Source organism: Leuciscus leuciscus (assembly GCF_965113295.1).
Source record: "Leuciscus leuciscus genome assembly, chromosome: 13".
Classification (NCBI taxonomy): Eukaryota; Metazoa; Chordata; class Actinopteri; order Cypriniformes; family Leuciscidae; genus Leuciscus; species Leuciscus leuciscus.
This window is the reverse complement of record NC_138737.1, coordinates 29,045,188-29,069,435: the sequence shown is the minus strand read 5'-3', so window position 1 is coordinate 29,069,435 and position 24,248 is coordinate 29,045,188. Positions and strand designations below refer to the sequence as shown.

Here is a 24,248-nt window from a genome sequence, read left to right as displayed (position 1 = left end):
TTTTTGGTAAATCTGTGGTGGGTGGACCTCGGGCCTTCTCGGGAGATTCTAGTCAGTGCTTGAGCGCTGGTCTATGACTGGAAAAATAATAGAGTCGTTGCAAAAGTAACGATGCATAGCTTAGGCTACATGTCACATTAAACTGGAAGATTTCCGAATGTTAGGCATTCTAAACTTTTGAATAAGAAAAAATATCAAGTCGTCAAAATACAACTCGTCAAAACTCCGCGAATCACAACAAGCGTATCGGTGAGAACACTCATTTAAACAGAATACACGCACTCGAACTTGACTGCACATCATATTTTTGACATTATTGATACTGCTTTCAATCGTAATGCAATAGAAATGAACACCAAAAAACCTGGCTAGTGCCTACCTACAACACTGACGGTGGACTCGCGGTCAGGAGTAGAGCGGCTGCGGACGGAAAAATTTTTTGGGAGCGCTGCTGACGTATTCTTTCACGCGCACATGTGATGTGCGTGCACACACAATATGACATCACACTCTGCGCATTTGTTTTACAACATAATTTAACATATACATAGTTCTAACACTTTTTAAATAGCGCACTTATAGTCTTTATCACAAATAAATTAATAAATGCTTAAAATGATTCAAAGTAAATGAACAAAAATTTGCGTTATATATTTAAACTCGTGAACCAATTTACACCTGAACGCCCCCCTTTCAAAAATCTTGCTTCCAACGCCCCCCATTGTTCTCTGAACGCCCCCTTTGAGAACCACTAGTATACGTATTCAAGGGCGTGCAAAGATGGGTGGTGTTTATGATCATAGTGGGCCAGTCTAAGCCAAAATGCCAGGGCTGATTTTTTTATTTTATTTTTGTCCCAGTCCAGCCCTGGGTAAAGTCACTGCAGCTGCCGTTAGAAGCTCCGGTTCCTATAGAAACAGTCAGACACACGCTTCCACTGTGCATGCGCATTAGCTTGATCCAGCCTGAACATTTTCGTTTTCTGTCATGATTCGAGCGTTTAGAATTGTATTTTATTGGTGATTTCAAGTTTGGAGAATTTGATGTTTACCCTTTCAAAGAGATAGGAGCTGTACTTGCACGGCCGAGAGGCGTTTCAAAGATGGCTGCCGAGTGAAATTACTTGTCTCAAAGGGACGTTTTTTCACATTTCCAAGCAACCCACATACCTGGACTGATTAAACGCGTACCTGAACTCCATTTTGCAGACTATTGAAGCCCTGAGCACGCCAAGCTCAGTGCGAAGTCTTGTTTTGCCACGGTTGACATTTCTGAGCGTTTTTCCCTTGTACTTTATCTTGTCTGGTTTTGACCCTTGCTGTTTTTGGACTTGTTACGACCCTTGCTGCCTGCCTTTTGACTCTGCCTTGTTTTGGATTACTCTGTGATTGTTCGCTGTTATGACGTTTGCTGCTTTATCTACGTTGCCGTTAATCCTGGTGCTTCAACCCACGCCTGTTTGTTTGTTGACACTCCAGTTACAGTATATAATAAACTGCACATCAGGGTGCGATTTGCCGGGGGGGGGGATGCGTGGGATTTCCCCCTTTCTGGTCAATGTATCCCTGCCCCTGCTTAATTATTTTTATCACCGGTGGGGATAAATTTATCCCCCCCCCCTCAAAGTGATCAGTGCTACTACACTAGTGGCGAGACGGATCACAAAACTTATCACGGATCCGTGGTTTGATTAAAGTAAATTTTATTTTAAAATGCGCTACTTTGGCTGGCTCTGATATAGCTGCCTCTCTGTAATCACCACTCTGCAGACTTGCTCAATGTCCCGCCCACGGCGCTTCTGATTGGTTACACCTCACGAGTAATAGCCTATCAACACTTGCGAGACGGTTGCAGGTCCGCTGGGCAGTGGAGCTGTGTTAGAGCTTAGATCGGGCCCAAAAATTCAAGCCCGACCCTACCCGAGCCCGTGCACGTTGTGTCCGAGCCCGGCCCGGCCCGACACATTAACTGTAATTATGAGCCCGAGCCCGATTTAAACCCGAACATTTTTTAATACGTAGGCCGTTATAACCAGGGGCGGCAGCGCTAGAGAATTTTTTTTAACGCAGGTGCTGAGGGGGTGCTAGATAGGCTATATTATATATAAATACTAATAATAAATGAGCAAACATTGGCCACTTAATATTTAATATTCAATTATTTTAATTATCACAATTAAAGTATTAATTTTATTAAATTGAACAAGCACAACATTCAGCATTCAATCAAATATTCTTAAAGATTTATTAGGCTATTATTAATAATGTTATTTCAACATAATATCTCGTTATTTCGTAATATGTACATAATGTGTGCGTGCAACAAGCAAGATGTGCATTTGTAAATCAGGTGACAGGCGTGCATTGATTTTTATTAATAAACAGTGTCGGCTGCAAAGATGAAGTTGACGATCGCCAGCTCCGTTGTGAACGCAGAGAGAAATGCACATCATGGATTACATAATCAGAGAGTTGCCTATTTCTTTTCGTTTTGAATTGTTTCGTTTAAAGACATTTCAAGCTTTCTTTATATTTCTCATGTCTGTGAGGCATACACAGTTTCGGTTAATTTATGATGAGGTGCCCTCCAGTTCACGTGCAATACAAGTGACCGCGCCGGCACCTCTATGATTATATTATCTGCTATATTTGAGGCAAATTGACTAACACAGATAATGCATCTGTCTTTTCTATCATTTCACTGTAGCTCAGCATCGCGATGTAAAGTTAACGTTATTACTTGAACAGCAGCAGTAAAACTGTTTCTACTGTGATGGTTTAACTTTGCAATCAATCCGTGGTTCAGCAGAGGCTGATATATATATATAGAAGTAGCCTAGCCTATTAAACTAAGTAAAGCGCTGTAATGTGCCATTCATAAATAAGTGTTTTGACCCTCTGTTTTTTTCACAAATCGCACCCTGCTGCACATGGATCTCAAACAGAGTTCATCTGAGTCAGATGGTACATTATCATGATTATTATGTGGCTACTTGCCAAATAAACCAAATAATAAATAACAGATGGAAACTAAATAATTTGTTGAACTCTCTAGTTCAGCTAAAAGCTTGCATAACAAAACAGTCCATTACAAAATAGAAAATATCTCTTGCAAAAAACAAAACAAAAACACTGCAATGTTACAGTATTCATTTATGTAAAAAAAAAAATATATAATAATAATTTAAAATTACTTATCAAGTTATGAACTAATTAGCTCACATATTTAGCATCAATGTGTCCTTTTTTCTGTTATCCAGCTCTGTGTCTCTTACAGTTTTATGCTCTCTACTAAAATACTACTGAAGTCCTCTAAGGTCATTTTTACTATAGTTGCTAGTTGTCTTCAGATGCAAAGATTTCAAAATGATATGAGAAACATTATATATATATATATATATATATATATATATATATATATATATATATATATATATATATACACACATACACATACATATATACATACACATATATATATATATATATATATATATATATATATATACACACATACACATACATATATACATACACATATATATATATATATATATATATGAAGAGTTCAGATGCAAAAGCCTCTAAATGCCATCTGAAATTTTCTTATAGAATGATCATTTTTATCAAGCTCGTATATTTAAATTCAATAATTTCACTCAAATGGCAATGAAGATTACCTATTAATTGTCATTTAAGTGAAATTACTGAACTTAAATACACAAGCTTGATAAAAATGATCATTCTATAAGAAAATCTCAGATGGCATTTAGAGGCTTTTGCATCTGAACTCTTCATATATATATATATATATACACACACACACACACACACACACACACACACACACACACACACACACACACACACACATACATAAAGGTTGTGCTATGGATGGACAACAGTCAAACATAGTTTAGGTTAACCAAAAAATATATTTACGCTCAATTCCAATCAAAATCAAGTATTCCAGACATCCATGTGTTAGTGGAGTTTAATGATATACATCACTCCTCTGTTTTTTCCCCTATTCAGAAGGAGCTTCGAGTCCCCGACTTCCCAGCCAATGAAGCCAAGGGCAGCCATGTGGTTTCCTTCTCAAAGACCATCTTTATTGAGCAGAGTGACTTTAGAGAGGTGTTTTTAAGATTATTTCATATGAGGATCTGTTTTGAATTTGACCAGCATCCCATATAAGCAGAGGTGACAATTTTTGCTGTTTTGTGTGTTTGCTGTAGGTAATGGAGAAGGGCTATAAGCGTCTGACTCCAGATCAGCCGGTAGGCTTGAGACATGCAGGATACGTTATCTCTGTACAGCGCGTCATCAAGGTGAAGCACCACTCACTTAGCTCACATGATCTACTTAGTTTGCATAACCTTTTTTTTTTTAAGTTTGCACATGTTTTTGTTGAGAATCTTTTAGATGCTAAAAAAAATAAGTTGATTGATCAAAAGGCATGTAAAAGTTTGTGTACAACAGGCTTCTCAGCAAAGTTGATCATGTTGATAATTTAGAGGCAAATATAATACAGTAGGCTTTGTAGAGTTAAATGTCTTTTCTCTTGTCAGGATAACTGTGGTAAAGTGTGCGAGCTAGAGGTGACGTGTGTCAGCTCAGACTCTGTGGAGAAACCCAAAGCATTCATTCATTGGGTGAGCGAGCCACTGCGGTGTGAAGTGCGCCTGTATGAAAGCCTGTAAGTTTCCTTGTGTGCTGACAAACCAGAGGTTTTTATTTCATTTTAATATGTCTCGCGTCTTTTTGACAAGACTGTGTATGTTTTACCCTCACTCTCATGTTTTTGTCTGTAGTTTTCTCCATAAACACCCAGAGGACCCAGCTGAAGTTCCTGCTGGATTCCTGAGTGACATTAACCCTGTAAGGCAATACATTATATAGGATAAGCTAGAATTTTTAAATGAAGTTTGTTTACAACAAACTAAAATGAGCTATGCACCAAAGTGCAAACTCTAAGGGGCGGATTCCCGGACAGAGTTTAAATTAAGCCAGGAGTAGGCCTTAATCTAGAAAAGTCAATCGTGGCTTAAAAAATGGCTTTCTGAAACAGATTGAGTACAGATTACTAATACCTGGACTATAGAGTATGAACTAAAATAAACTAGATTAATTTAAAACCAACTGTGCTGATCTGAATTAGCAAGACAGAGGTTGCCTATAAAACATCGAATTAACCAAGAAAAGCTTAAAATCGCATGGAACTGAGAAGCAAATCCCAGGAAAACAATGGCAGCAGAAAAAGAATGCAATCAAACAAACTTTGCTGTTTGCTTCAAAAGAGATCTTTTGTTTCAGTAAAGAAAACCTGCACACATCAGCTATGGAATCTACTAAACCCCTAAGGGACATGGTGAAATCAGCGTATTAAACTCCGGACTAGACCAAGTCTAGGAATATTTAAAACAATGACAGAGAAAGTAGGTTTCTATTGATCTGGTTTAAAAGGTTATTTTAGTCCAGGACTAGGCTTAATCTCTGTCCGGGAAACCGCCCCTAAATGATTACCTAACCACCACTAATGATTTTGTGCTATATGCAACTGCAGAAAATGAATGCAATAATATAGACATTTTGGTTACAATTATTAAGTAACTTTTTGGAAAAGGATTGGTTGCTTATAATTATGCATAATTTACAGTTATTACAATAGTAAGTACATGTACTGTAACAAGGACGCTAAAGTGTTACTGACATTTCTCATTTTTAAAATATGAATACTTTTTTGGTCATTCCTAGAATTCCTTAACAGTGATTGAAAGTGCCTTAGTGGATCGTTCCGTGGGCAAGGCCAAAGTGTTCGATAAATTTCAGTTTGAAAGAGTGGGTTATTTTTCTGTGGACCCTGATAGCACATCTGAAAAGGTATTTCCAGAAACATTAAATTGTCAAAAAGATTAACATACAGTAGAGGAAAACACTTGTCTCATCTGTCACCTCTTCCTCCCCAGCTGGTGTTCAACAGAACCGTTACACTCAAGGAGGACCCAGGGAAGATATGATTGGGCTACACGAAAGAAGTTGTTCTTTGACATCAACCATGCATCACAAAGCAGTTTTCAATATAAAACTAATTTAAATAATCTGGGGAATTCAGTGTATTCTAGTATTATATCCATACTATGAAAAGGGTTTTTTACTCTCAGGTGCCAAGATATTTTGTACAACCTATTCATTCTGCTGTGGTTTGTCATCTATGAATTAAACAATTTCATGAAAGATTTTGACTCGTGAATACATGCAAATGCAAATGGAATTAATCGCACAAATCCCATAAAACCCGTAGTTGTCAATTAATAGAAAAATGAGTTTTGGGGATAGTAATTAAGCTTTCCAGTGGACAACCAACAAATCCATTTAATTTTGCATGGGTGAATTGTAACAATATCCTTAATACCAGATTAGGGTTAGTGCATTTCTAATTCATAAAATGTTAAAGGTTCCCAAGATGGTGTCCTACCTTAAGTGAATTTTCATAATATTCCTTTGTTGTGATGACATTTATGGCACCAATGCAATATAAAATATTTTAATCACAGATATATTGGTATTAATCGTGATCTTACAGGTTTATTATTGAGTATTTTACAAAGGCAAGTATTTGTAGTGCCTTCCAGGGAAAATAACATTGTCTATAAAGCACAACTATGCTAATATACCATACCATTCATGGGACTGAAAACCCATGAATTTACAAATAATTGACAAGGTATATTTTGTCCAAAAAAAATTTCATTTAGAAATGGCAAAACGATGCATAATATTTTTTGTCCATGTGCATAAAGAGTAAGATTCGACCATTTGTCATGTTTTGTAAATAATGGAACCAAATTAAGCTGGCCACCACAGACAGCTTGTTACGGTACTGGATCTGAATAAAACTTAGGTGGTGTATACACAACAGTAAAGATCATTGCAAAAAAACAAAATCAAGAAGTTGCATTGGTCTGGAAAATGAAGGTATCAGGAACAAATTTTCTCTTCATATAAGGTTGTTAACCTAAAAGGTAATCGTAACAGGTGTCTGGACACTTTTAAAAAATATGGCAGTCATTATAATAAGTGAACATGAAACAGCTTTAGCAGCCCAATTTACTTCCATAATGTGACACTGCAGAGTTAAACATTCAATGAGAAAAAAAAAAGTAGGGTGGAACTTGATTTTATCCATAGTGAATTACCTGCATGGTGAAAAGTGTTTCATACCCACACATCAGAACAAAGTCAATAAGTCGTTACATTGTAATTAAATATACAAAAACAAACATTTCCTCTTCTAGAACAACATGCACTGTTGAACTGTGCACAAGACCAGGAATATAAAGTAGATGATTTCATGATGTTCACTGTAAAGCCCAGCTTCTTAAGGCTTATTAATGTAATATACTCTAAACAGTAGTTGGATCTACACACACACCAAAAGCTGGTGGTGGTGTGTTAGGGACTGTCTTCTCAAGGGTGTTATTTTCCTGCAAACAGAATGTGAGAGTTTGGGGAGTGTTGTTGGATTTGCTGTTGCAGTATGGGTGCTCTCTTCTTGAGCTCTTTCGGGGTCTGCCAACAGCTCTACGTCCAGCCAGAGCCCCTTTCCTCCGTGGACCTGCAGCTGGTTGTGCACTGATCTGATTGATTGTCTGAGTGGCCTTACCAAAACAAAAAAGTGATGACTGCAGAGCACTGTCAGTCTTTATTTGAAAGAAATTGGACACAAACGCTCTTATGGGTGGTGTAAAACTTGCATCCTCGTTTAACTTCTTTTTTAGCATCCCAAAAATCTCCTCGAGCTGTCCATCCAAAGACCCAACGACCTCTTCAGCTCCGCCTTAACAGATATACAATGATAATGACTGTGTTGTCTGTTAACAGGATTAGTCTTATTAAAGAGATAGTTCACCCCCCCCCCCCCCCCCCCAATTTTTTTTTATCTTATGTCGTCCCAAACCTGTATGAGTTTCGCTCTTCTGTTGAACAGAAATGAAAATATTTTGAAGAATGTTAGTAAACAGACAGTTGACAGTAACCATTGACTTGCATAGTATTTTTTTTCCTACTATGGAAGTCAATGGCTGCCATAACCGTCAACTGTCTGGTTACTAACATTCTTCAAGTTCAAAATATCGTCTTTTGTGTTCAACAGAAAAAAAGAAACTCATACTGGCTTGGAACAACCTGAGGGTGAGTGAATGATGACAGACTTTTTGGGTGAACTATCCCTTTAATGTAAAATGCTTTAAGAAAAAAAATACGTACTACTTGGGCCTGGCTCATTGTCTTCTGTAAAATCTTCTCCTTCTAAATAGAAGACATACAAATAAACAAAACGTCTGCTTCCATATTAAATCTTCATCTCAGAAAACATCGAGACACAGCTCACATAAAGAGTCACAACAAATAAGCAAATTTTGGCCTCCACATTCTCATTCACATCCACATTTCTAATTCATAATTTCTGTGTTTCTTTGCCAGTGTATCACACTTGCCTGTTAGTCTTTTCAGTCGATCTAGTCTATTAGTCCATTTTCCTGTCTTGCTCACGAAATTGTCCTCTGCTCAGTTAGATCTGTGGTTGCCTGTCTCCAGAGCACAGCGGTCTCGGACTGCCCATCCTGATGCTGACCATTACATCCCTGGCTCTGGAGATTAGATTGGTTCAGCTCACCCTTCTGGCCTGTGCCTGACCTGTGCTTGCCCTTGACTCTGTTTTAGGTTTGTCCGGTTATTCCCGTTTAATCTCCATTTCTGACCTGCTCACCTGTCTGACTTCCCCTCTTGCTTACAATTTGGATTTGATAACTGATCGGATGGACTCCTGGTTGGACTCTCGCTTGGCTGACCAGTCTTTGTCTGGCTATTTTGAATTGGCCTGGAGTAAGGAGGCTCACTGTTTTTTTGTTTTTTTTTACTTTCTCAGTAAAGTTGACTATACATCTGTCTGCTCTTGGGTCCTTCCTTCCAGAAAACCTGACAAAAATGAACTTTTTGCTACACTTTCCATTGGCGGGTGAGAAAATGTAGTGATCATAACATGAAATTTCTTGCTATTGCAATGGAGTTATTTAGCATTACATGATGGATAGATTGACAGATGAATTCTTGCATTGCTGACCTGTTTCATATCTACACATGTGAACTGAGTCAAACAAAGTGACAAAAGATGAGTTGCTTCACCTGTGGTGATGACTGGTAGAGTAGTAACAGACACCCCATCTTCAATGCACGTAGTGTGTCCATCTGTTTTAGAGAAAGGGCAAAATGTTGATAATATCTCTTTGTAGACAACTATTATTGATATAGTCTTGTTTCATTTCAGCAGGGACATACTCACCTGTCACTGTTGTCGTCTCCCATGACTGTTCCAATTCTAATGGTTTAAAAAGCTCTTCTGAAATGTCCTTCTCTGAATAGACACCCATATTTCACAAGAAAAATGCTGGGATTAAACAAAGCTAATAACAAATCTTCTGCAATTGCATGTAATTTAATATAATTTGATTTGATTAAAAGGACTTAAATGTTGAATATATTTGTAGCACTTTTCAAATTAAAGTATCCATCCTATTTATACACATATTGTAATAAAATACCAGAGGCCATGCTATATTGTGATTGTAGTCACTACTAAAGGCTGTTGTTACCAAACACAAGAGTATATTCACAATATATCCTTATACCTTGTTGCTTTATTGTAACATTACCTATGTATCCAGTACTGTCTTTGTTTATTTCCTATTTATCACTTTTAAATAAAACCCTGCAACTGAGTTCAACATCAGTCCCAGCATGCACCCTTGTAACAGCTGTTTCTATATGGTGTATTTTAGCACAGATGGATTTGCATCTGGGACTGCAACTATTTGTTTTATAATTTTGAATATTAATGAAATACAGTAGTCAACATTTGAAGTGGATCAAAAAAGTTCCTCAAAGTTGTCCTAAGACAAGAACGGGTATTGATCAAAATTCATGTATAACTTTGATGAAAGGTTTTGATTCACTTCAAATGTTGACTACTGTATATATATTACGCACACAAACACATATCAAAACTGCCAGATTACACTCTAACATCTTACACCTGTGTGACCCACTTCATTAACATGGCCACAATAAACTGACTATATCCGCTGCACTGCTCTAAACTGTTTTCTAGACACTGCAGGTTTGCCAGAATCATCTTACCTGCAGGTTCAGCATATGACTTTTGATAAAGCTTGTAGTATAATCTGTAGTGAAATATAATAAAAAGTAGGGCTCAGTATTCAGTAGTAACAACATGTATATTAACATAAAACAGAATTAATGCACTTCTGCAATTAACGTGTTTTCAATTTGTGGGGCATAAATGTCAAAGTGGTGTTAAAAAAAAGTTTTATAAAAATATTTTTCAAAGAAAAAGTAATATATTGAAAACTTTAGTCCACCAAATTAAGATCAGTGTGGTGTGACCAACATGTACGAAGCCATTAAAGAGGAAATGGTTTCACAGGGAGGATACCTGTAGGCTGTCATGACTGTGTCAAGGTCAATAAGTATCTGTTAGTTAAGTTTGTCAAATTTTATAGAAACAATATTTAGGATAAAAAACATAAACATGAATGCAAATATTGTTTTGAACTAGAGATATTTTTATAATGAAAATTCTTTGTTGTTACTGACTCATAAACAGCTTCACTACATTATCATTACATAACACATTTTAAATATAGATTTTACTATAGTTTATCAAACACCCTTGAATGACAGACCTGTAGCAGAACTGAAGGTCCGGGCAAATGGATCGATCTGCAATAGCGTAAATGTAGTTATCACCTTCCTCTTCCTGCAGGTTGTATTTAATGCTTTTGAGTGCAGATGAAGGAGAGTGACCAGTTCTGTAGAGCTGATGTAGCTTTTCAATGGTGTCATTAGACACATCTCTCCACCTCATGACCTCAGCAGTGTTCAGTCTATGATTATGTTCGTTCCTCAAGTTCACATGAAGGAAATAGCCCTCTTCTATGTGCGGGTCTCCTGATCTGTGGAAGGATAGATTAGATAAGATAGGATTTTGTTTTAACACAGAGTTTCAAAAAAGATTGTATGACCTATTGAAAATTAAATTTCTAATGACCAAATGTTTGGGTGTTAAAAATGTTGTGGTTTTGTAGTCAGTGCATCACCTTAAGTCTTATGTTTATCTCACCTGGACTTTCTTTCATGCATATGTCTCTTGAGAATTAGAAACATGGTAGCAGGGCAGTTGGTATTTTTGGATGTCTTGGATGATGAACTGTATGTTTTGTGTTGGCATCTCAGATCCACCTGGTACATACAAAAACAGTACTTAAGCAGTTTTGAGAGAATGGCCTTACGTTTAATGTTTCAACTGAATATGGAATCGGGTGTGTGTGTGTGTGTGTGTGTGGGGTGTGGGGGGGTGTGGGGGGGGGGTTATCATTTTAGAGAATGTTACTACTCTGATGAATTGCATTATAAGATAATAAGAACAGGAACGTCTTAAGAAAGTATACAGACTCAATTTTGATATCAGGTTGCCTTTAAAGCTCTGTCACACACATAACAGGTTGTTCCTACTCTGTATTTGTTGTAGCGTCCAGAATCAGGGTATGTCCTGGATTTCCTCCATGTTAAAGCTGAGGTCTTTTGGAAGTCCTCCAGCCACTTTTGGACCTCCTCCTTTGTAGTCAGCTGCAATTTAAGACACGCTCGAAAGTTTTCAACATCCCCTGACATTTCCAGCAGTTCATGACGACACAGCAGATGACTGTACCCTGGTGGCAAAATTTTCTGCAATACAATGTGTCAGGTAATAAAACACACTGAATTAATTTCACAATAACATGTCCAGGTCAAGATTCTATTGCTCTGTCACCTTCAATTTTAATTGCATTGTGAAATATTCATGCCAATTAAACACATTTATTGCCTAAGATTTAATAACTGTAATTTACTTTTGAAGGTTTTTGTGTGTGTGTGAGTGTGTGTCATTTTTATTGTTCTTAATGATGTTTTTGAAGAAATATTGCAGTACAACGAATTTGTGTTTGAATCAGCATAACTTATATGCAGTACAGCAAGTACTTCCATCACATATACTTTACAATTTATAATGTGTGTTTTATGGAGGGGTTTTTTTTTGTTGTTGTTTTTTTCACATTAATGATAGTTTGATGGAAAATGCTCTTACAATCACTTAATGAAATCAATGCCAAATAATATTATTTCCATTTAAAAAAAAGTATTTGGTATAGTAACTTTAGCTTTACTAACTATTGTGTTATGGCAGCAAGATTTATAGCATTATAAAATGCGTCACATTTCGACTATGGCAGCAGTGGTGATTGGTTCTTCGTGTGTTTTTAGACCTTTAGACGTTTATTTTTCATAACATATTTCGGTTTGTAAAAAAAACAATTGCACTGAAGAGCCACATGGTTTTACCAAAAGGTAATAACAACGGTTATTATACAATGGTATAACTGTTCTATAACTATGATAAAGATTCATAATAGTAAGCAAAACTTTCTTTCATTAAAACACTACTTTAATAGGCTAAAGAGCTATATAATGTTAATGTAGTGTTAACGATAAAGGTAACGTAAATATATATAAATCCAGTCAGCTGTGCTAACGTTAGCCAGCTAGCTCACATAAACTCAGGCTTTTCTCTTTAATGGTAAAACAGCTGCTGTATAACATGAATAACACCAAACCTCCACGTGATCTGTGTCCTCTGCTGCTTTATCTTCTCCAATACAATGCTGACACTTTAACAGTGTCATTTTGAGCAGTAGAGCACAGCCAAAGAGCTAAACTTCGTTATCGGGTTTATAGTTAACCGTCTTCTGGAAAACTCTCGCGAGAAATGGGCTTATCTCTCGCGAACGCGCTCTCTCTCTCTCTCTCTCTCTCTCTCTCTCTCTCTCTCTCTCTCTCTCAATTACATTTTTTTTTTAATGGCATGACATTTTGTATTGCCAAATCATTAAAACAACATAGAAAATGATTTAGTACATGTGAACATTTCGTAAAGCCTATGTAGAGAAAATAATAATAATAATAAAACTAAATAAAACTAGACAATATTATATAAACACATGGCTAGATATAGCCAGGGATGGGCAGTATTTCAGATACATGTATTTAAAATACGTATTTGAAATACAAAATACTATTTTGTATTTTAAAGCCTTTGAAAAAATAAAATGTATTTTGTATTTAAATACATTTAAGATGAGTATTTTTGTATTTTCAAAATACATAAAATACTTTTTGCCATTCAACCTCTTTATCAGGCTACTGATTTTGTGCATCAACTAGTTCAGACATTCACTAGCTCAACATTGGATCAGCGATTTCTTTTGGAATAAGGTGAGAATGTCATGATCAATTCTACTTGTTGATTAAAATTAAAATAGTGCATTATTCAAGAATAAAAAAGCACAGACAAGTGGGAAAATAGCGTTAGCCAATCAGTCTTGACCGATTGTTGATTTTGATCAACTAGCTTGTCAAATGTGTTTAAAGCATTACTGCATGTTAGGGCTGGGTGATATGACATATCATAGTGATGATATAAAGTGTGAATTGATGGAACTTTTTCTAAATCGTTTACATAGATGGGCCTATTTGTGGGGTAAGCTAATTTATCCGTGCAGCTTTTAGTGGGCAGGAATAATTGGAACGTTGGAGTGGAAAAACAAACACTGATGAATGATACACCACAAACATCTCCAGCTTTTACTTTTATTGTACATAAATAGTGTCAAATGAATCTAAATTAATTCTAATTTAAAAATGTAGATACACTTTCTAATTTGAATAAACTTATTGAAACAAATAAACTAAAATGATTAAAAAGCATTGGACTACCTGAAAAAAAAAAAAAAAGAGAAATTCAGTTTATGCTGTGGGATCAAAACTGATATTGAGAATTGTGAAACCATGATATTGTTACTGTGACATAAAATTTAGATTTTGGTCATACCGCCCATCCATTTACTTTGCTAGATAGCAGAAAAGGTTCCCACAGTTTTACATACAGAATGAATTTTTTGATTGTGTTCACCACAAGTAATAGACTACATTGGAACCAGAAATAAGTATATAAATGGCTGCTATTTTGCATAAGTTTATTTGTAATTTCCAGAAAGAAAGAAAGAAAGAAAAAAAGAAAGAGAGGGCAGAGATGTGGTTAGGAATGAAAAGTCAGTAGGCCTGTGTAGTTTCTTCATTCACTGTGACCTATCCCTGCACTGGACGGCCAATTTCACATGTATTTTGTGTATTTTCAAAATACAAAATACTGTATTTGTATTTAAATAAATTTTTTCACTCAGTATTTTGTATTTGTATTTAAATACATTTTTCCACACAGTATTTTGTATTTGTATTTTAAATACATTTCCATGTATTTATGCCCATCTCTGGATATAGCAAATAATAACAACAAATAATAATAAATAAAACAGATTATAATACAGGAGTCATGAAACAACTACTGAACTTAGAATTCACTTTATTTTATTTTTATTTTTCTGACTTTGATAATTATTTTACCGAATTCCAAATGTAGAGTTTCAATCAGATGTTTTTCTCAATTTAAGAAATCAAATTTTATAGGAGGACCCCACACTTCACTGCCATATAAAACAATTGGTTCAATTATTGATTTGAAAAGTTGGGGCCAGATTTGGTTGTCAGTTTTAATTGATCTCTTTGAGTTTTCTATTTGAGTTCAATCACAACCAAGTAAAGTTTCCTGTTGAAGTCATTTTTAGGCCGAGGTAAGTGTGTTTTTGTGGTTTCAATAGTTCTGTGTGATAGTGTGAATTATGTACATTACTCACAGAGTACATTTTAACACTGTAAGAGTTTATTCGTAAATCCAGCAGATATCACACACACTTCTGTTGGATTTTTTATTTATGAAATGTGCTTTTTGACAGGGAATCTTTTCAGAAATAAAAGCAAGGCATTTCCTATTTAAAACAAAAGAAACATTTAATACAATCTGTTCTATAAACTTTGCTGTTGTGTTCTGACAAATCAGAAAAAGTGCATATAAAACAGTATACAAACAGCAAAATATCAAATATAAAAACAATGACTTATGTTCAAATGATGTTTGTAACTCTAACTCATATAAACGTGAGGTGACCAGGAACAAACATTCTTAAACTTTCTTTTATCACTAAAGCACATGCCCGAAAGCAACAAAAAGCAGTCAAGTATCAATTCAATTGACAAAATTTGTAAATTCATTCATGGAAAAACTGTTTTAGCTTGTGTGCTCCACAACAAATCAGAAATTAGTTCAAGATTATTAAAGATCTTCATGCACAAAACAATGCACTGGAACAATATACAAATATGGTTCTTCAAAACCATATGATGCTTGTAAATCAAATGGTCTGAAAAAAGAAAGATCCTCTACTCTTGACAAACCAGAAATATTCTGTTCTCTTGCACACAGTAAGCATGAAGATGCTCGACAAAACCAACAGTTTCGAAGTCTTTAGTCACCAAAACGTTTTGGTCATCTATAAGAACAATTTCAGCTATTTTACTGAAAATAACTTTTTGCACTTTTCCATTTTAGTGCAAACCAGTAGGTCATGATGATACTCAGTTCCAGAATCCCTTAACCATGAAGCTACTGTGATCTTATTATACAAAAAATGTGGATACCTTTCAAGAATAGTGTCATGGTATTGCGAATCCTCAACATACAGAGTTTTTAAGGGCCCATATTCAACATTTCTAACATTTGCATACTGGCAGTTGCATACTGGTGTTTTAATGCAAGAGACTTTGTGATGTTTTTTTATGCTGTTTTAAAAAAAAAACTTGTCTTTAGCTTCGAAACTCATTGACCATACACGTACTAATTGACCAATCTTGCGTATATGCAACGTGGACAATGTAACATGTAATTGTGTTTTGGAATCAAATTCTTATGTGAATATAACTCTTTAAAGAGACTATGATGCTCTACAATAAGGTGTTTCAGATAGTAGGTCATACCTTCTGTTATTACAGGAGAAAACACTATGTTAGTGATCTGCAATAACAAAAGAAGAAGTGAGGATATATTCCTCACTAAATATCAGAGGAATATTTCGAATTAAACAGAATGTCTGAATGGCATTCAGTACCATTCCCTGTATTTATTCCCAGATTTAATCTAGGCCGGTTTTTTTCTTACCAAGTAGCCATAATTGAAAGAATAGATTCTGTTACATAGCCTATGTCTTGTCTTGAACGGCAGAAAGATGTTCAAGAAGTAACTTTATCTCATACTGTCTGACACCCTCAAGGATATCATGCATTATATCAGGAGAGTAATTGTCACAAATATTAAAAATATTTCAAGTCATTTAGCAGACGTGCGTTTAACCCCAAAAGACACAGTAATGTAAGGGTTAGCTAACAAATCTGCATAGTGCTGTTCTTACAAAGCTTTGTTTTGTAATACAACATTAGTGTTGTCTTCACTGAAAAATAAACTGATGTTGGTAACACTTTATTTTGATGGTCATTTTTAAACATTCTGTTGACTATTAGTAACTTTGCAACTACATGTCAACTAACTCTCATTAGAGTATTAGTAGACTGTCTGCTTTATATCTACTAAGACTTTATTGTGATGGTCCTCTCCAACAGACATTCTACTGACTACAGTATAAGTAACTTTGCAACTACATGTCAACTTATTCTAACCCTACCAGTCTACTAATACTCTACTAGCAATCTAATGAGAGTTAGTAGACATCTAGGTGCAAAGTTACTTATAGTCAACAGAATGTGTTAAAGGGACCATCAAAATAACGTGAAACGTTATAAATAACATTGAATTGCATGTTGTTGTTTACTGAAAAGCAGGTGGTCTTTAACATAACTTTGACCCATTACGAAAATCATTATAGACATAATCCCACTTGGTTTTGACATATGTTTACATATATCTGCATTCCTAAATATAAACCGCAAGGTGTCCAACTGGGTAATGTAAATAAGTGTGTCAGTTACAGGGACTTGATCATATGTTCTCGTCACCCAATTCAATCTACTGTCAAATCTTACCCCCTACTTGATCTCTATATGGTCAACAAAAAGTCAAGTCAAGTCAAGTCAAGTCACCTTCATTTAAATAGCGCTTTTAACAATATGGATTGTTTCAAAGCAGCTTTACAGAGATAATAGGAAATTACCCTTACAGATTGTTTAGGCTTTTCAACAGGATAAAGTTACTGTCCAACTAAAGTTAGTTTTGATTGATTGATTCACTTCCATTGCGAAGATCATTAGTTATTAACTTAGGGACCGCGCTCCGGCCGCCCATCCGCACAAAACCTGGTGCCGGGTGTCTCGAAAACACACTCCCTGAAATAGGTTCGAAGGTGCAAATGTTTAACCGTTATCTCTGCGCAAACCTCAAAAACGCAAACCTGCGAAAACGCAGATGTCACACACATGCGCATTACGTGTTCAGTATGCGCGTTTGAATATATATGCCCACAGGTGTGTAGTCCTTTACAAATCAACCCTCAATAAACTACTTGTCTGGCCTTAAAAATGTATAATACCAGACATTTTTTGTTGCGTCTGCCTAGCCACGCAAACCGGAATTGCGGTAACTGCAGTAAACCTTGGATAAACAGAGAGACTAATATTAGCGTAGACGCCATCCTTCTTATGATGTAACAAGTACATCTGGATTTATGGGGAGTGTTCCCGGTTACGGCTGACCTAATCTATGCAGTCTAAAATTGAATTATAGAAGTCTATAATGTGTTATGTGTATGCTAGGCCAAAGAGATGTGTTTTTAGTCTAGATTTGAACTGACAGAGTGTGTCTGTTTCCCAGACAATGTTAGGAAGATTGTTCCAAAGTTTTGGTGCTAAATAGGAAAAGGATCTACCGCCAGCAGTTGATTTTGATATTCTTATTCTATTATCAACTGGCCGGAATTTTGAGATTGCAATAGACGTTAAGGACTATAATGCGTTAAGAGTTCGCTCAAGTACTGGGGAGCTAAACCATTTAGTGCTTTGTAAGTGATCAGCAATATTTTAAAATGTATACGATGTTTAATAGGGAGCCAATGCAGTGTTGACAGAACCAGGCTAATATGGTCATAATTCTTGGTTCTAGTAAGAACTCTAGCTGCTGCGTTTTGGACCAGCTGTAGTTTGTTTATTAAGCGTGCAGTGCAACCACCCATAATATCATTACAATAATCTAGCCTTGATGTCATGATCGCATGAACTAATTGTTCTGCATTTTTCATTGAGAGCATTTGACGTAATTTTGATATATTTTTAAGATGAAAAAATTTGGTTTTACAGATACTAGACATGTGACTTTCAAATGAAAGATTGGTATCAAAGAGCACACACCCAGGTTCCTAACCGACGACGAAGACTTGAGAGCAGCCATAAAGTGTTAGACAGTATTCTAGGTTATTACGTGAGGACGTTTTTTTGTCCAATAATTAGAATCTCTGTTTTTTCAGAATTAAGTAGTAGGAAATTGCTAGTCATCAAATGCAGCACTAAGATCGAGTAACACTAATAGAGAGATACAACCACGATCGGATGATAAGAGCAAATCATTTGTGACTCTAATGAGAGCTGTCTCAGTACTATGGTACGGTCTAAATCCTGACTGAAAATCCTCGCAGATATCATTTGTTTCTAAAAAGGAACATAGTTGTGAGGATACTGCCTTTTCTAGTATCTTTGACAGAAAAGGTAGATTCGAGATCGGCCTGTAATTGACTAATTCTGTAGGATCAAGTTGTGGTTTTTTAACAAGCAGTTTAATCATAGCCACCTTAAAAGTTTTTGGTACGTATCCTAATGACAAAGATGAATTAATGATATTAAGAAGAGGATCTATGATCTCGGAAGCATCTCTTTCAGTAGCTTAGTCGGTACAGGGTCTAACATACATGTTGTCGATTTAGATGATTTAACGAGTTTAGTAAATTCTTCCTCTCCTATAGCAATGAATGAATTAAATTTTTCCTCAAGGAGACAATGCACTGCCTGATGCAATACTGTAGTAGACTGTTGCATAGTTATCATTTTCTGCCTGATATTATCAATCTTGTAAGTAAAGAAGTTCATAAAGTCATTACTGCTGTGCTGCTTGGAAATGTCTGGGCTTGAAGCTTTATTTTTTGTTTATTTTCTTCTAATAGGGTTGAAAAATAAGCAGATCTAGCAGTTTTTTAGGCCTCTCTGTATGCAATCGTGCTCTCTTTCCATGAAATGCGAAATACCTCTAGTTTTGTTTTCTTCCAGTTGCGCTCCATTTTTCTGGCTGCTCTCTTAAGGGCCTGAGTGTGCTCGTTGTACCACGGCGTTGGACTATTTCCTTTAATCTTCTTTAAGCGCAACGGAGCAACTGTGTCTAAAGTGCTGTAAAACAGAAATTTAAAAGTTTCTGTCGCAATATCGAGTTCTTCTAAGCTATCTGGGATGCTGAGATGATGAAACTGATCAGGAAGATTATTAATAAAGCAATCTTTAGTGGCAGAAGTGATAGGTCTAGCATATTTGTGACACGGAGTCGGCTTTGCAGCCTTGGCTAAATGAAGTTTACACGAGACTAGATAGTGATCTGAGATGTCATCGCTCTGCTGCAGAATTTCAACGGCATCAACATTGATTCCATGTCATAATATTAGATCTAGAGTATGATTACGACAATGAGTAGGTCCTGACACGTGTTGTCTTACTCCAATAGAGTTCAGAATGTCTTTAAATGCCAATCCCAATGCATCTTTTTCTATCTACATATATATTAAAATCACCAACAATTAGGACTTTATCTGCAGCCAATACTAACTCTGATAGAAAATCAGCAAATTCTTTGATAAAGTCTGTATGGTGCCCTGGTGGCCTGTATACAGTAGCCAGCACAAATCTCAAACGTGATTTATCATTTACACTAGATAGTGTTACATTAAGCACCATCACTTCAAAAGAATTATGTTTTTATATAATTATATACTAGACTTCTTAGTAATTCTGACAATATTACTATAAATTACAGCAACATTTTGGTTGAACATCAATTCAATTTTTACCCTTAGGTGGGTTTGGAAGTTTTTTGTATGTCCTAATTCGGGGAACAGACATAGTCTCTACATGATGATATCTAGATGAAAGAGTCTCTATGTGATGGGATTTATCTGACCTTGGTGACGTGAGACAGCTAGCAGACGGTCGGTTTAGCCAGTCTGTCTGCTTTCTGACCTGAGCCCGCAATTCATGTTTGAGCTCTAAGACTATGTGCCATATTACTAGAGAGAAGAGCAGCACCATCCCAGGAGGGATGAATACCATCTCTTTTCAACAGGTCAGGTCTGCCCCAAAAACTTTTCCAATAGTCTATTAATTCTATATTATTTTGCTGACACCACTTAGACAGCCAGCTATTGAGTGAGGACAATCTAATAAGTATCTCATCACTCCAGCGAATGGGAAGGGGGCCAGAGCAATTTACAGTGCCTGACACTGTACTTGCGAGTTCATACACCTCTTTAACGTTAATTTTAGTGATCTTTGACTGGCGGAGTCGAACATCATTAGTGCCGACGTGAATAATAATCTTAGAGAATGTACGATTAGCATTAGCCAGCACTTTTTAAATTTGCTTTGATGTCAGGCGCTCTGGCTTCTGGCAAACATGTGACTATGGTGGCTGGTGGCTCTATTTTCACATTCCGTGTAATAGAATCGCCAATAACTAAAGCACATTCAACAGGATTCACAGTGGGTGTTTCAATGAGTGGGGAGAATCTATTTGTTATGGTAATCGGAACGGAAGAGCGGTGTTTTGTTCCGTGACTACAGCATCTCACCGTCACCCAATTGCCCTGCTGCACGGGCTCTACAGCCAGAACCGAACAATGTACAGAGTTCACTAAGCTAGTCGCATCCAAAGCAGTATCTAAAGCCCTTGCACTCTTACAATTAACCTTGATTAAAGTTTGGATGCGTGTCCCTAGTTCTGAAATCTTCTCCATCAGCCTGACTTTCTCCCTGCATTTATCACATGTGAAGCCCTCATCGCTGACAGAGAAGGCTATACTATACATGTGGCAGGCAGTGCTAGTGACTGATCCAACTCACCACAGTTGTTTGATGGACTCGTAAAAGGCGTGAGCGAGAAAAGCACGATAAGCACAGATGGAAGGTTGACTGGCTAGTGAAATGCAAGTGCGTTGTGCTAGCGATAGCGATTGTAGATTAAAGCTAGCGATGTCAGATCAATGTGACAGACATAATTAGATAATATCAGATATACTGTTGTAGAACATTGATTATATGTTCTTAGTTATAACTGAATCACAACTGTACCTTCAAACAATCAGTGTTTGCCCCGAAGGTGTACGGTAGTTTGTCAGAAACTATATATGATTAATATCCAGTTCTCTAGTAAAGAATTAACATCATTAAAAAATTAGTTATGTGTCCATCATTCATCATGGTGTCAGAAGATGGTTCGTGGAAAAGAGAACGCCTTAGAAGAGAGTCAAGCTTCATCAAAAAGACTTGATATGAGAAAGTTTCGCTTATCTCATCAGAAATGGCGGAAGGCTTCCGAAGACCCAAACCGCTAGTGTTTGATGGCAGCATTAGTAAGAACTGGCGAGTATTCGAGCAAGAATACAATGTATTTATAGCAGCTGCTTACTCAGACAAAGATTTGCATTTACATCACAAGCATTTACTCTCCTTAATTTGATCAAGCAGTGAGCATTAAGGAGAACGATCATATTACATTAGGTAATTTTATCCATGATCCCCTGTCAGACCAAAAATTTGACAAATTTGTAATTCACAAATTTGGCCGTTCAAACTAATAAGACATTTGCAGACAACTCATCCCCAATACCGTGACAAGCCAAGGGCATTTTTGGAGCGCAAGGCAAAAGAATTGACATTCTCCCAAAATGAGATGAGGGAATGCACAGCTACTGACAAGAAACTTGTAAAAAAATATTGTATACAGTTGCTGAAAAAATTGCCAAAGCAAAGAAAGGGCATACAATTGCAGAAAATTGACGGGGCTACCCGTCTACGGAGGCTGTCCCCGAGATGCTCAGCCCTGAACGACCGTCTGAAGGGTCGTGTCCACCATGGCCACCTGAAGGGTCGTGTCCACCATGGCCGCCTGAAGGGTCGTCTCCGCCCTGGGCCCCTGAACTGCCAGCTCCGCCCTGGTCCCCTGAGCTACCATTTCCGCCATGGCCGCCTGAAGGGCCGTCTCCGCCATGGCCGCCTGAAGGGCCATCTCCGCCCTTGTCCCCTGAGCTGCTGGCTCCGCCCTGGTCCCCTGAGCTGCATTGTCAGCCTCCAGGGTGCACACCCTCCCACCCCTTGGGTTTTCTTTTGCTCCCCGCCCTCCCTCCTTAGTTGAACTGTCTGCCTTTCGAGGAGGGGGCGTACTGTCAGGATTATGTTTGTTTTGATCTGTTTCCCTGTTTTGTTCATGTCTGAGTTTCACCTGTTCCTTTGTTCAGTTTCCCGCCTTTGTTCAGTTTCCATGGTTACCGTCATTATTAGTTCATTGGTTTCAGCTGGGTGTCATTTATTCGCTCGTTTCAGTTTGTTATTTAAGCCTCACTCTTGCCTTCACTCTTTGTCCAGTCTCTGTTATGTTTAGATGTGTTTGCACTGCCTGTTTGCTTGCTTTTTGAGTGAGAATTAAACTTATTAGTGTTTTCTGTCTTCAGCTTCCCTGCATGCATCATTACAGCAGTCTGGGATAGTTTCAAAGGTGTTATCAAAGCGTATCAAAGGTGTTGCTCCTCTTGTGAATTTTAACACACTGCTTTCTGCACAGAGAGGTGCTTGCTACAAAAGAAATGGAACCCAGTCTTCATTGAGTTTTAGATGTGGCCGTAAAAATCGTATGCGCTGATTACCATGCCCTGCTGATGCACACTGATGTGAGGTGGCTGTCCAGAGGGCGGGTGCTGATGCTTCTGTTCAGCCTGAGGGAGGAGTTGCTTGACTTTCTTGCGGACAAGAGACCATACCTTGCTGAGTTTTTGGACAATGACAAATGGCTTTCTCAACTCAGCTACCTTTCAGACATACTCTGTAAAATGAACAAGCTTAACAGAGCAATGCAAGGTGCAAACATAAACACTGCAGCATGAATGAGTAGAGGCTTTCAAAAAAAAACTTCACATGTGGAAAACCCATGTCTCCTCCGGAATCAGTGACATGTTCGAGCACACCCATGCATTTATTGCAGACAGACACCTGAATTTTAAAATCATTCAACGTCAAATAACAGTGCACCTTCAGTCAAAGGTCCTGGAGAAATTTGATAGTTGTTTCCCAGCTCTAACTGAGGAGCAGGCAGCTGATTTTCTGTGGATCAGAAACCCTTTCACTGAGAACATTGAAGCAAAGCTTCCAGCTACTCTGCCATCAAGACTTCTGGAAGAGCTTATAGAAATATACTCTGATGCCAGCCTGAGAATTTGGAAATTCCCATTGGAATCATTCTGGTCTGGAATTGCAGAAGAACTGCAGTCTGTCATACAGCTGCAATACGCTGATTTCACACAGACGTTATTTTGAAATCAAAAGCGAGGCTCCGGTGGGAAGAAAACCGGAAGTGTCGCCTTTAATCACAGGAGAGTCATGAATGCGATGGCGTATTGTTGTGTTTAATGTATAAAATGAGTTATTCTAAAACTGTACATACATTTCTTTCATACTTTAGACTATATACAGTGAAATTCATTTATAAATAAAATCTTTTTTATATATATAATTCAGAAAGTAAAAAAAGAAGCAGGAATGAACTATATACATATCCTATATTGGATATTAACATCCAATAGTGTAAATCGCGGCAGCAGCTTCAGGTTGGTAGTCCAAGGCATTGTTGTTTATCTTTACTTCCGGGGTTCTTCCCACCGGAGCCTCACTTTCGATTTCAAAATGGCGGCTGCGTGAAATCAGCGTATGAAGGTGCTGATTCCCTTAAGGATGACCTACCTTTGTGAAGCTGGATTTTCAACCATGACAGGCCTTAAAACCAAATACAGGGCCAGACTGACCCCCGAGGATGATATGCGTCTTGCCCTGTCAAAGATCTCTCCATGCATTGACCAAATTATTACTCACTGCCAGCAGCAATCCTCACACTGATTGATAAAGCCTCACAAATAACATTCAAGTATTGAGGTCCCA

At 37.2% G+C, this 24,248-nt stretch overlaps 2 protein-coding genes across 2 annotated transcripts in view; one reads left to right on the top strand and one right to left on the bottom strand.

Annotated features, from left to right (window-relative positions):
* The window catches only part of qars1 (glutaminyl-tRNA synthetase 1), a 50,036-nt gene extending 43,800 nt beyond the window's left edge, over positions 1–6,236 (top strand). Inside the window, exons 18-23 of the mRNA XM_082187741.1 lie at positions 4,035–4,136; positions 4,238–4,330; positions 4,571–4,698; positions 4,814–4,880; positions 5,757–5,882; positions 5,969–6,236. Coding sequence (XP_082043867.1) covers positions 4,035–4,136; positions 4,238–4,330; positions 4,571–4,698; positions 4,814–4,880; positions 5,757–5,882; positions 5,969–6,019 — 567 coding nt within the window. The 3' untranslated portion in view covers positions 6,020–6,236. The remainder of the gene's footprint in view (positions 1–4,034; positions 4,137–4,237; positions 4,331–4,570; positions 4,699–4,813; positions 4,881–5,756; positions 5,883–5,968) is intronic.
* Positions 6,237–6,530: 294 nt separating this feature from the next.
* LOC309512261 (uncharacterized protein) lies at positions 6,531–12,877 on the bottom strand. Its single transcript, XM_082187761.1, has 9 exons — positions 12,731–12,877; positions 11,592–11,804; positions 11,200–11,318; positions 10,763–11,032; positions 10,197–10,240; positions 9,343–9,414; positions 9,186–9,248; positions 8,268–8,309; positions 6,531–7,839 (listed from the first exon to the last, which is right to left on the bottom strand). Exons 1-9 carry the CDS (start codon positions 12,797–12,799, stop codon positions 7,406–7,408), a joined length of 1,326 nt encoding a protein of 441 aa, XP_082043887.1. The 5' UTR covers positions 12,800–12,877; the 3' UTR covers positions 6,531–7,405.
* Positions 12,878–24,248: the final 11,371 nt, after the last annotated feature.